Source organism: Babylonia areolata, chromosome 21, assembly GCF_041734735.1.
Source record: "Babylonia areolata isolate BAREFJ2019XMU chromosome 21, ASM4173473v1, whole genome shotgun sequence".
Lineage (NCBI taxonomy): Eukaryota > Metazoa > Mollusca > Gastropoda > Neogastropoda > Buccinidae > Babylonia > Babylonia areolata.
The window spans coordinates 7,598,442-7,610,941 of NC_134896.1; the positions used below are offsets into that span (position 1 = coordinate 7,598,442).

At 48.2% G+C, this 12,500-nt stretch overlaps 1 protein-coding gene across 3 annotated transcripts in view; it reads left to right on the forward strand.

The window, feature by feature from the left end:
• LOC143295818 (kunitz-type protease inhibitor 2-like) overlaps positions 1-12,500 on the forward strand; it is a 64,913-nt gene that overhangs the window by 26,109 nt on the left and 26,304 nt on the right. For all 3 annotated transcript variants that reach the window (XM_076607457.1, XM_076607455.1, XM_076607458.1), the window contains one exon: positions 12,297-12,387. In XM_076607457.1, the coding sequence (XP_076463572.1) occupies positions 12,297-12,387 (91 nt within the window). The remainder of the gene's footprint in view (positions 1-12,296; positions 12,388-12,500) is intronic.

The window sequence follows — 12,500 nt, forward strand, 5'->3', positions numbered from 1 at the left end:
AGAGATTGTCGATCATCAAGCCCATTATTTATCAACAAAAATAGCGAACGACGGTAAGTTCATCGCCCCCCCCCCCCCCCCCCCAGCCCCTCCCCCCCCTAACCCCTACGACGCCCCCCCCCCCCCCGCCCCCCCAAAAAAAGGAGAAAAAAAAAAGATGAATAAATAAATAAATGAATGAATAAAATATTTCGCCGAATTTGAGGTAACCTTAACTTCTGAGTCTGGCACAACTAACAAACATATTAAGAACGTGAGGAGGGGGAGGAGGAGGAGGAGAAGAAGAAGGAGGGGGAAGAACAAGTAGAAGAAGAAGAAGAAAAAGAAGAAGAAACGCTTCATAGGGAAAAAAAAAGAAAAAAAAAGAAAAAAGAAAGAAAAACCCATCCCCTTCCAGTGGTAATTTAGATGCCAAGCTTACTGGCTTACCGCTTAATGGTTTTACAGTGTTGGCTGTTTGGAGCCCCGAGATAAGGCCTGATTGGAACTGTCTGCAGTGATGTGTCCAGGCCCAGATAGCGGCCCCCGTGCGGCTGATGAGAGGAGACAAAGAGGAAGCGGCTGAAACGTTATGTCATCAGAGACGGAGATTGCAGTTGGGTTTGGTTTCGGGCTATTTCGGAGTTTTTCCACTTTTGCGTTGCGGTTTTTTCGTGTGTTTTTTTTTTTGTTTGTTTTTTTTGCGGGGGGTTTGGAGGGGGTGGAGGCGGAGGGGTAGGGGGGGGAGGGGGGTCCTGGTTTTTTTTTTCTTTATTTCCTTTTTCTTTCTTTCTTTCTTTCTTTTTTTTTTTTTTTTTTTTTTTTTTTGCTTCCTCCTTGCTCTCTCTCTGTCTTTCACCCTCTCTCACTCTCTCTTTCTCTCTCCCCCTCACTCTCTCTTTCTCTCTCGCTCTCTCTCTCTCACCCTCTCTCATTCTCACTCTCTCTCTCTCCTTCTCTCTCTCCCCCTCACTCTCTCTTTCTTTCTCTCTCACTCTCTCTCCTCTCTCTCCCCCTCACTCTCTCTTTCTTTCTCTCTCTCTCTCACTCTCTATCCTTCTCTCCTCTCCCCCCCTCTCTCTCTTTCTTTCTCTCCCGCACTCTCTCTCTCTCTCTCACTCTCTATCCTTCTCTCCTCTCCCCCCCTCTCTCTCTTTCTTTCTCTCCCGCACTCTCTTTCTACACCCCTCTCTCTCTGTCTCTCTCATTTTCTCTCTCTCCCCTTCTCTCTCTGTCTCTGTCTGTCTGTCTGTCTCTCTCCCCTTCTCTCTCTCTCTCTCTCTGTCTGTCTGTCTCGGCCTTTGACTGGCTATTTCGGTGCCAGCTTGTCAGTCTCTCTCACTGAACCTCTCCGTCTGCCCCTCTTCAATGTATGTCTGTATATGTCTTCAACTCTCTGACTCTGTCTCTCTTTGTCTCTTGATGGAGAAAAACTAAACATCTGATAGTCATTTTCATTTCAATGCACACGCACGCACGCACACACACACACACCACCACCACCACACACACACACACACACCCACACCCACACCCACACACACACACACAATGCACGGTCTTTGCTAAACTGTGATTTTTGAGCAGAGGCGAAACCTAAAAAGCCGAATGAAGAACATTCACTGCCGCTTTTTATTTTCATGAGTTGTGTTCACTCCGGAAAGTTGTTCCCAGCTGACAGCCGAAGACTGACAGCGGTGAGTGAGGTGCGTGGCTCCTTCATGAGAAAAATATGGGGCTGCTGAGGGCATCGGGCAAGGCTGCGCAAATAGCCCCCTCTCCTTTTTTCCTGCGTGCTATCTTCGGCCACGGGGCATTTGGCGAGCAACGCTAGCTTTCATTTCTCTTGAGTGCTGCAGGGTTATGTTCCTGCGTGTTTTCTTCTTCTTCTTCTTCTTCTTCTTCTCCTCCTCCTCCTTCTCCCCCTCCTCCTTCTTCTTCTTCTTCTCCTCCTCCTCCTCCTCCTCCTCCTCCTCCTTCTTCTTCTTCTCCTTCCTCCTCCTTCTCCTCCTCCTCCTCCTTCTTCTCCTTCTTCTTTCTCATCCCTTTTGCATTTGCTACCGCTCTCTCTCTCTCAATCTGTGTGTGTGTGTGTGTGTGTGTGTGTGTGTGTGTGTGTGTGTGTGTGTGTGTGTGTGTGTGTGTGTGTGTGTGTGTGTGTGTGTGTGTGTGTGTGTGTGTGTGTGTGTGTGTGTGTGTGTGTGTGTGTCTGTGTGATATTTATTGCGAGAGCAAATAGAATCTTCATCAAACTGAAACAAGGTCAAAAGTAGTTGTGGTAGTAGTACGAGTAGTTTGTGGTGGTCGTATCGCTGTAGTAGTAGTGGTGGTGGTGGTAGTATTAGTGGTAGCAGTAGCAGTAGGTGTGGTGGTAGTATTAGTGGTAGCAGTAGTGGTGGTGGTGGTATTAGTGGCAGCAGTAGCAGTAGTGGTGGTGGTGGTATTAGTGGCAGCAGTAGCAAATAGTGGTGGTGGTGGTATTAGTGGCAGCAGTAGCAAATAGTAGTGGTGGTGGTATTAGTGGCAGCAGTAGCAGTAGTGGTGGTGGTGGTATTAGTGGTAGCAGTAGCAGTAGTGGTGGTGGTGGTATTAGTGGCAGCAGTAGCAAATAGTGGTGGTGGTATTAGTGGTAGCAGTAGCAGTAGTGGTGGTGGTGGTATTAGTGGCAGCAGTAGCAGTAGTGGTGGTGGTGGTATTAGTGGCAGCAGTAGCAGTAGTGGTGGTGGTGGTATTAGTGGCAGCAGTAGCAAATAGTGGTGGTGGTATTAGTGGTAGCAGTAGCAGTAGTGATAGTGGTGGTATTAGTGGCAGCAGTAGCAGTAGTGGTGGTGGTGGTATTAGTGGCAGCAGTAGCAGTAGTGGTGGTGGTGGTATTAGTGGCAGCAGTAGCAAATAGTGGTGGTGGTATTAGTGGCAGCAGTAGCAAATAGTGGTGGTGGTATTAGTGGCAGCAGTAGTAGTAGTGGTGGTGGTGGTATTAGTGGTAGCAGTAGCAGTAGTGGTGGTGGTGGTATTAGTGGCAGCAGTAGCAGTTGTGGTGGTGGTGGTATTAGTGGCAGCAGTAGTAGTAGTGGTGGTGGTGGTGGTGGTATTAGTGGTAGCAGTAGCAGTAGTGGTGGTGGTGGTATTAGTGGCAGCAGTAGCAGTTGTGGTGGTGGTGGTATTAGTGGCAGCAGTAGCAGTAGTGGTGGTGGTGGTATTAGTGGTAGCAGTAGCAGTAGTGGTGGTGGTATTAGTGGCAGCAGTAGCAGTAGTGGTGGTGGTGGTATTAGTGGTAGCAGTAGCAGTAGTGGTGGTGGTGGTATTAGTGGCAGCAGTAGCAAATAGTGGTGGTGGTGGTATTAGTGGTAGCAGTAGCAGTAGTGGTGGTGGTGGTATTAGTGGCAGCAGTAGCAGTAGTGGTGGTGGTGGTATTAGTGGTAGCAGTAGTAGTAGTGGTGGTGGTATTAGTGGTAGCAGTAGCAGTAGTGGTGGTGGTGGTATTAGTGGTAGCAGTAGCAGTAGTGGTGGTGGTGGTGGTATTAGTGGTAGTAGTAGCAGTAGTGGTGGTGGTGGTATTAGTGGCAGCAGTAGCAAATAGTAGTGGTGGTGGTATTAGTGGCAGCAGTAGCAAATAGTGGTGGTGGTATTAGTGGCAGCAGTAGCAGTAGTGGTGGTGGTGGTATTAGTGGTAGCAGTAGCAGTAGTGGTGGTGGTGGTATTAGTGGCAGCAGTAGCAGTAGTGGTGGTGGTGGTGGTATTAGTGGTAGCAGTAGTAGTAGTGGTGGTGGTATTAGTGGTAGCAGTAGCAGTAGTGGTGGTGGTATTAGTGGTAGCAGTAGCAGTAGTGGTGGTGGTGGTATTAGTGGCAGCAGTAGCAGTAGTGGTGGTGGTGGTGGTATTAGTGGTAGCAGTAGTAGTAGTGGTGGTGGTATTAGTGGTAGCAGTAGCAGTAGTGGTGGTGGTGGTGGTATTAGTGGCAGCAGTAGCAGTAGTGGTGGTGGTGGTGGTATTAGTGGCAGCAGTAGCAGTAGTGGTGGTGGTGGTATTAGTGGTAGCAGTAGCAGTAGTGGTGGTGGTGGTATTAGTGGTAGCAGTAGCAGTAGTGGTGGTGGTGGTGGTATTAGTGGCAGCAGTAGCAGTAGTGGTGGTGGTGGTATTAGTGGTAGCAGTAGCAGTAGTGGTGGTGGTGGTATTAGTGGTAGCAGTAGCAGTAGTGGTGGTGGTGGTATTAGTGGCAGCAGTAGCAGTAGTGGTGGTGGTGGTATTAGTGGTAGCAGTAGCAAATAGTGGTGGTGGTATTAGTGGTAGCAGTAGCAGTAGTGGTGGTGGTGGTATTAGTGGCAGCAGTAGCAGTAGTGGTGGTGGTGGTAGTGGTAATAATAGTAGGAGGAGGAGGAGAAGAAGCAGGAGCAGCAGTAGAAGTATATTTGCCAGAGTTGCTGTCTTATTCCGTTACTCGCTGAAACATCTATTCTGTATTATATTGCAACTGACGGAAGATCCGTCGAGAAAAAATAATTCTTTCTTTGACGTTTGCGAAATGCCATTCTGAATGAAATACGAGGATGGAGACATGATAGAAACATACACACAAAAAAGGAGAAAAAAACAACAACAAAAAACAACAAAAAACATTAATCCAACAACCTGCGGAATTCCACTGCGTAGAATACAGGGTATAATGAATTGAATCCATCCATCGCAGTTATTTCCAGAGAGTCCTCACACACACACACACACACACACACACACACACACACACACACATTAGGCTCGTACGTAGGTAGTAGGAGGCTGAGGGGATTAGATGGGCAATTTTCCATAGGTCACCTCCGGGTCAGGTCATTTTGAACCAATGGAATGCCAGTTTACTCGCTGGGTTGTGTGCCCGGAAAACGTAAACAGGTTGCTGAAGTGGAGAATCACCGTCGTGGTGTCGTGTTGGAAAAACAGATCCTGCTGTGTAGCGGTGAAGGAGGGAGGTGGTGGGGGTGGGTGGGGGGGGGGGGGGGGGGGGTCTGAGAGATTCTTGTGGAGGGTCATGGCCTACCGGTGTTAGAGATATTCCCCCCCCCCCACCCCAACCCCCGCATCCCACCCCCATGACATTAAAAAAAAATTTTTTTTTATTCAGTTCACATGTGTAGAATGTGGTATGCAATAGTTTCAGTTTCAGTTTCAGTAGCTCAAGGAGGTGTCACTGCGTTCGGACAAATCCATATACGCTACACCACATCTGCCAAGCAGATGCCTGACCAGCAGCTTAACCCAACGCGCTTAGTCAGGCCTTGAGAAAAAAAAAGGTAAATAAATAATAGATAAGCTTACATAAATAAATAAATAAATAATAATTATATGATATAAAAAAAAGGTAGTAGTAAAACATAGTAGTAAAGCAATAACATTCATTTATCATTTTTTCTCCTTTTTGTAATTTTTTTTTTAAGAATAACGAATAAATAAGATAATACAACATATAAGGAAAGAGACCACAAAAAAAGAGGGTTTTAAACAATAGGAGTATTTCATGTATGAGTGGAACTCGATTACTCAAAATAATTATGTTCTCTGTCTCTCTGGCCTGCATGTAGTTCGCTAACTCCCTCCCCCTGTCTCCCCACCCCTTTTTCTTTTAATATGAATGTTTCTTCATAATAATCATGCTTAGCGCAGATATCAAGCATTGCATTGTATAGTGTTGTATCAAATCGTTTGCCACTACATATTTCTCTGTGTGAAATTCAGTTGTGCTCTCCCCAGGGAGAGAAGGCCAACCAGTTTTCGATATTTTTTTTTTTCTGCTTGCAATTTCAATTGTTTTCCCACCGAAGAGGATTTTTTTTCTACAGGAATTTCCCAGGGACAAACTTTTTTGTCGCCGTGGGTTCTTTTACGTGCGTGCGCTAAGCGCATGCTGCACACGGGACCTCGGTTTATTGTCTCATACGAATAACTAGCGTACAGACCACCATTCAGGGCCCAGTGGAGGGGGGGAGAAAATACTGGCAAGTGTGGGATTCGAACCAGTGCGCTCAGATTTTCTCGCTTCCTCAGGGGTAGGCGGATGCGTTACCACGAGGCCAACGCTCAACTTATCATCGATAAAAACAGATTGTGTGTCGTTGGTACAGAGCTTTCCTTGCGCCTGAATCTGCATATATCAGTTCATATTCGTCTATGTAGTCATACTCCTCCTTTCTACCTCTTTCTTCCCTCCCCCTCCCTCCCCCTCCCTCCCCCGACACCCCCCCCCCTCCTTCCTCCCACTCCCATCCTCACTCACTCACTCACACCACTCCCTCTTCTGTTTTTTTCCACGTCTTCCTGCTATATACTTTTCTCGGTCTACAATGACGATTTTGTGGCCTTGGAAGGGTGGGGGGTGGGGGGGGGGAGGTGCGGGGGGGTGGGGGTGGAGGGGTGCCATGCTGTTTCTATATTGGTGCTGTCGTTGGGAGGTGGGGGGTTGGGGGGGGGGGGTAAACTGCCACAGGGGAGAGAGAGGGGAGGTGGAGCCAGTGGAAGACGGGAGAAAAATAGAAGTGTCGGAGGCTGCTTGTAGTGTCAGGGGGGTACAGAAGACGTGTGGTCAAGGCTAGTTAGGGGGGGGGGGGGGGGGCGAGGGGGGGCGAGAGAGGGGAGGAGGAGAGCAGGGAAGGAGGGAGATGAGAAGGAGAAGGAGGTTGGGAGAAGACGAGGGGACGTGGTGGGGGTGGGAAGCAGGAGAAGAAGAGAGGGGGGGGGAGTGGGGGGGGGGGGCGGGAGAGAGGGGCAGTGGGGGACTTGAAAGGTTAGAGCGGTGTATAGTAGCAGTCTCTTGTGACGAGGGGAGGGAGGGGGCGGGGGGAGAAGAAGAAGGAGGAGAAGAGAGGGGGGGGAGGGACAGTGGGTTGGAGGGGAGGGGAAAGGTGAGAGTGGTGTAGTAGTCTCCAGTGACGAGTGAGTGGAAGGGGGGGGGAAAGAGGAGAGGAGAGAGAGGAGGGGAGGGTGGGGGTGGGGGGTGGCGGGACTCGTTGAGCATCAACACGATGTTTACCTTGTGCCGCATCCACTTTTTTGTGGGGAGGGTGGGGGGGGGAAGTTGGGGGGGGGAGCGGAGAGGAGAGGTGGCGGTGGAAGTCAGGTGAGAAGGGAAGGCTGGCTGTACGGGGTGGGGGGGGGGGGGAGGAGAGGGCGCGGGGAAAGGAAGGTGAAGGGGGGGGGGGAAGGGGAGGATGGAAGAATGTGGGCAAAGATGTTGTTTTTGGCTTGCGTGTCCGACGCGGCGGGGTCGGTCGTCCCTGGGGGGGGAAAAAAGCAAGAAAAAAAAAAAAAGCTCGGAAAAGCGGTGATGATGAGAAAGAAGAAGGAGCTTCGAGGTAGGGGGGTGGGGGAGTGGGTGGGGAGGGAAAAGATGTGTTTTTCACGGGAAATGAAAAACATGCAATAATGGGGTCGGGGAGGGTGGTGGTGGTGGTAGTGGTGGTGGTGGAAGCCCAGAATGGAATGAACTTAAACCAATGCATTTTGTTGTTGTTGAAACCTCTGCTCCGTATCTGTTTTGCAAAACTGTTCAGTTGTGATGATGCATATATCTATTACCTCTCGCGAGACAGTGGTGGCATGGCAAGTGTTCAAGGAGGTATTTTGCAACTGACAAACAGTAAAGAGTGGTAACTCTCTCCATTCACAATGCACACAACTTCCAAGTCAATGCTGCTTATGCTTTTTTTTTTCAAACATTTTTTATTCAGACAAATGTTTACATACCAAATAAATATTTGGCATTAGGAAGGCACAACAATATCGTGTTCCGATCATCAACCATTCCACATCAAGCATCACACTGGCAGAGCAGCAAATATCAATTTAAACATTGATCTGTGTGATATTATAACGCACGAATTACAATGACATTGTAGTAATGACAATAGAGTATCTATTCACACACTGCTTCCACTGGTACTGCTGAGCCCAATTCATATCAAAGTAATATAGGTTTAATTATACAAGCTTATGCTTATGCTATTTTGAAGTAACGACTCTACTTCGAAGTTGGTTTGTGACCTGGGTTGTCACAGCTGTCCGGCTTTAGGTTGACTATCTCCACAGTTACAGAAAACCCGTCTTCCAAAGTGTATCTCTGTGACATAGGAACCTTGTTGTTTTTTTTGTATGGAATTTATGATGGAATATCTGCGTCGACGTTACCTCTGTCTGGGAAGTATTTCTTGATAAGAAAGAATACATTACTGATTTACACATGCACCTGCGGCAGTTGTAACGGTACGCTTTTTTTTCTGCAATCACTGAAATATACACTTGCTAAATTCCGGCTGTTAGTTGTTTTTTTTTCAATATGCGCAGTAGGGGAACTTTGGTAATCACCGAAATGATATACGTGAAAATCGCGCTGTTCGGAATCAATATGCGCAGTTGTGGAAGGGTTATTTCGGGAGCCGCTGAAATAAAGACTGGGAATATCAGCTGTTCTAAAAATAGAACAGCTTGGCGCTGTGCCGGAAACGTGGGCTGTGATGTGAAGCAGGTGACGACAGCACGTGATGTTGTGGCTTTTGGTTTGCTTGAGTCACGTTGCGAGGCACGTGATGCTCGCTCGCCGCAGATGTCTGTTCTTCCCCAGTCACCGCCTCTGTGGGAGAGTTGTGCTGTTGCCTCTATTTCCGTCTGCCTGACTCCCTGCCTTTCTGTTCTACTCAGCGCAGGTTCCTTTTGCCTATTCCCATTTCGCCTATTGTTTGATCGTACCGGTGGACACTTCCACGGCATGAGCGTTGGCCTCCTTGTCCTGTTTTGCCGTTTGCGTTTCGCCTAGCCCAACAGTGCCCTCTCTCTCTCACTCTCCAAACACACACACACGCACACACTAACACACACACACGCACGCACACACACACACACACACACACACACACACACACACACACACACACACACACACACACACACACACTTTCACTCACTCATTCACTCGGCACTCACTCAAACGCAATCCAATGAAGAAAGTAGGAGATTTTTTGCTTGCTTTTTCACACACACACACGCACACGCACACACACACACACACACACACACACACACACACACACACACAGACACACACACACAGAGAGAGAGAGAGAGAGAGAGAGGAGAATGAATGAATGAATGAATCTTTATTTTCCAACGGTGAAGATATTAGCACTTTGGCCGACTTACAGAGAGAGAGAGAGAGAGAGAGAGAGAGAGAGCATCCTACGAATGCAGTAGAAGAAGAATGTCGGAAGTAGGGGACAGGGTTGCCGCCAGCACCGCATTCTACCCAAGTCACAGCAGGACTTCCGTTGTGGCACTCCCTATACTACTACAGGTCTAGCTGTCAGCGACCTGTGTACAGGTAGGGAAGAAGCCTCCTCTCCACCCTCACCCACCCACCCCCCCATCCCCATCTCCATTCCTACCTCCATCAGACACGCTAGACTCCCCGCGCATAGCACAATGCATACGGTTCTCACTACTACTATACTCGTGCCAGCCTGTCTGGCATCTTCAAGTCTGCCATGTATGCCCGTGCCTTAGGAAACGGCTCTCTGAGAATGAGTAGGGGAGTGGGCGGGATGGGAGGGGAGGTTTGGGGGGGTGGGGGTGGGCATTCCACGCGTGGTTACCATGTTGTTCCAGAAGGGAGCAGATGGATACTGTATACTGCATGCCGCCAAGGAAAACACGGGGGGGGGGGGCGGGGGGGGGAGAGAGACTGGACAGGCCTGACCGTGTGTTTTGGACAGCGTCCAGGCTGCGTGCTCCTGGGAGTCCCGGACACTCATTAACCAACTTCACCTGCACAATCGGAGCGGGTGGGGGTTGGGGGTGGGGGTTGTTGAGTGGGGGGAGTGAGGGATAGAGAGAGAGAGACAGACAGAAAGACAGAGAAAGAGAGACAGACAGAGAGAGATGCAGACAGAATGAGATAGAGAAAGAGATAGACAGACGGAGAAAGAGACGAGAGACAGACTATGACAGAGACAGACAATGAGGGAAAGAGACAGACAGAAAGAGAGAGAGACAGAGAGAGAGAGAGAGAGGCAGGCAGAGAGATTGAGGAGTGATGAGCAAGGGGGGAGAAAGGAAAAATAAAGTGTGTGAGGGTGGGGTGGGGGTGGGGGTATGGGAGTGCGCGGCGGACAGAGAAAGGCGAGACTGTTGTGAATGGGCAGCCAAGAAGTAGTGGAATCGCTTCACACAGCATGGCAGCAAGCAAGTGGTGCCGGCATCAAGGGTCTATTCTGGTCAGCAACAGCTGCTGCTGTCCACTGGGGACAACTCCGGGGGTCAGTCTGGTCAGAGTCAGCTGCTGCTCAATGGATTTTTGCCCGTGTCCTTGACCTGACCACTACTGAGCGAGCTGGTTGGTCAGTGGCGGGATTGGGGGGTTGGGGGGGATTTTGTTGTTTTGTTTTGTCAGTGTCGTAAATTGTGTTGTGTGTGGTGTACATTTTGGCTGGGCGTTCAGCTTATTATGTCACTTCAGTTCAGTTTCTCAAGGAGGCGTCACCGCGTTCGGACAAATACATATACGATACACCACATCTGCTGAGCAGATGCCTGACCTGTGTCATAGACTGGGCCAACAGCAAAAAAAGAGAACTGTAAAATCAATGGTTTCTCCTTCGTAATGGGAATTTATTTCCAGCTAAATCTTTTGAGGACTATGACTCTCAAACTGGGAGGCAAGATTGCACTGGCTCTTAGTGCTGCAGCCTTGGGGTTAGTTGGCCTTTAGGGACCATCCAAACGCGGACTATCCTAAAAACCCTTGCGGCCGAGAGAGTGGGGGGTGTAACTTGAGCAAGACACTCTCCGCCATAATTGACCGATTAAAGGAGGCTTTTGAAGTTTAATCGGAGTTCTACCCTATTAGAGGGTCCCCCGAAAGAATTTATGGTGCCAAACAAACCGACGGGCGCAATAGCCAAGTGGTTAAAGCGTTGGACTTTCAATCTGAGGCTCCCGGGGTTCGAATCACGGTGACGGCGCCTGGTGTGTAAAGGATGGAGATTTTTACGATCTCCCAGGTCAACATATGTGCAGACCTGCTAGTGCCTGGACCCCCTTCGTGTGTATACAGCAAACGGAAGATCAAATACGCACGTTAAAGATCCTGTAATCCATGTCAGCGTTCGGTGGGTTATGGAAACAAGAACATACCCAGCATGCACACACCCACCCCCCACCCCCGAAAGCGGAGTATGGCTGCCTACATGGCGGGGTAAAAACGGTCATACACGTAAAAAAGCCCACTCGCGTATATACGAGTGAACGTGGGAGTTGCAGCCCACGAACGCAGAAGAAATAGAAGTGAAACAATCCATGACTCTGAGGTGGCGGTCTGTCATGGGTGGGTGTAGAACCAAATCCTAGCCCAGACAGTCAGGACATCAGTTGGTTTAAATAATCTTTAATTGTTCAACAATACACATGATTACAATGCAATGAATGACAAAAGAGCATCAACAAGCTTAAAGCTTATACTGTGCTCACAACGTTGCACTTCAATTTTATCATGACGGCTGATGAACCATATTATGACTTGTAGCAAATAACATTCATAAACAGTAAGTAATGAAATAATGAAATAAAAAGAAATAAACAAACAGTACATAATATAGTAAAATAATGCTAATATCAATATTAACATGAGATTAAATTTATTATCACCAGAGTAATTGGCCGAATAGAACAAAAACACGAAGAAGAAGAAGAAGAAAATTTAGAAGAATGGTGGGTAAGGTGGTGGGGGAGGAGGAACAGAGGGGAGAGGAGAAATTCTAACAGATCATTGGCCAATTCATTCAACTTTGAATATTTGGTCAGTCAAATAAATCCAACATATATTTTACGAATAGAATCATGTTGTACCCAGTTGACATCAGTTGACTCCTCTGTCGTCCTGAATGTCAGTGTCGGACACGAATGACTGTCGTTATAGTTGTATTGTGTTGTAAATCATGTTGTGTGTTCGTGTAAGTCCATAAATCAAACATTGGTATGTAAATTCAGGAGACGTTTTAAGACAGCCACAGACAGACAGACAGACAGAGAGAATGAATGAATGAATGATATGGATATAACGTCTATCCTCGGTCGGAGACCAAGCTCTAAGCCCTTTACATACACGGAGTGATTTACACTACAGGGTCTAACTGGATAGGTGTCATTGAGCGCTCGTCATTCGTTCCCTGTGTCATCCAATCAGATTCCAGGCACGCACACATACACACCCACACAGACAGACTGACAGCCACAGACAGACAGACAGACAGACCGAGAAGTAATGCAGGTTGATGTGTGTGCAGAACGTGCTGTGTTTCTGGAAGACTCGCTGTGTGGTGGAATTGCCCAAATCCTGCACTGGGACCTACTGCCGCCCCAAGGCCACCTGCAAAGGTAACCCCGCTTCCCTCTCCTACCTGTGTTACTTATTGCTTTCTTTCTTCATTTTTTTTCTGAACTATTTAATGTTTTTTTGTGTATGTGTTTTTTGTGTGGTGTTTTTTGTT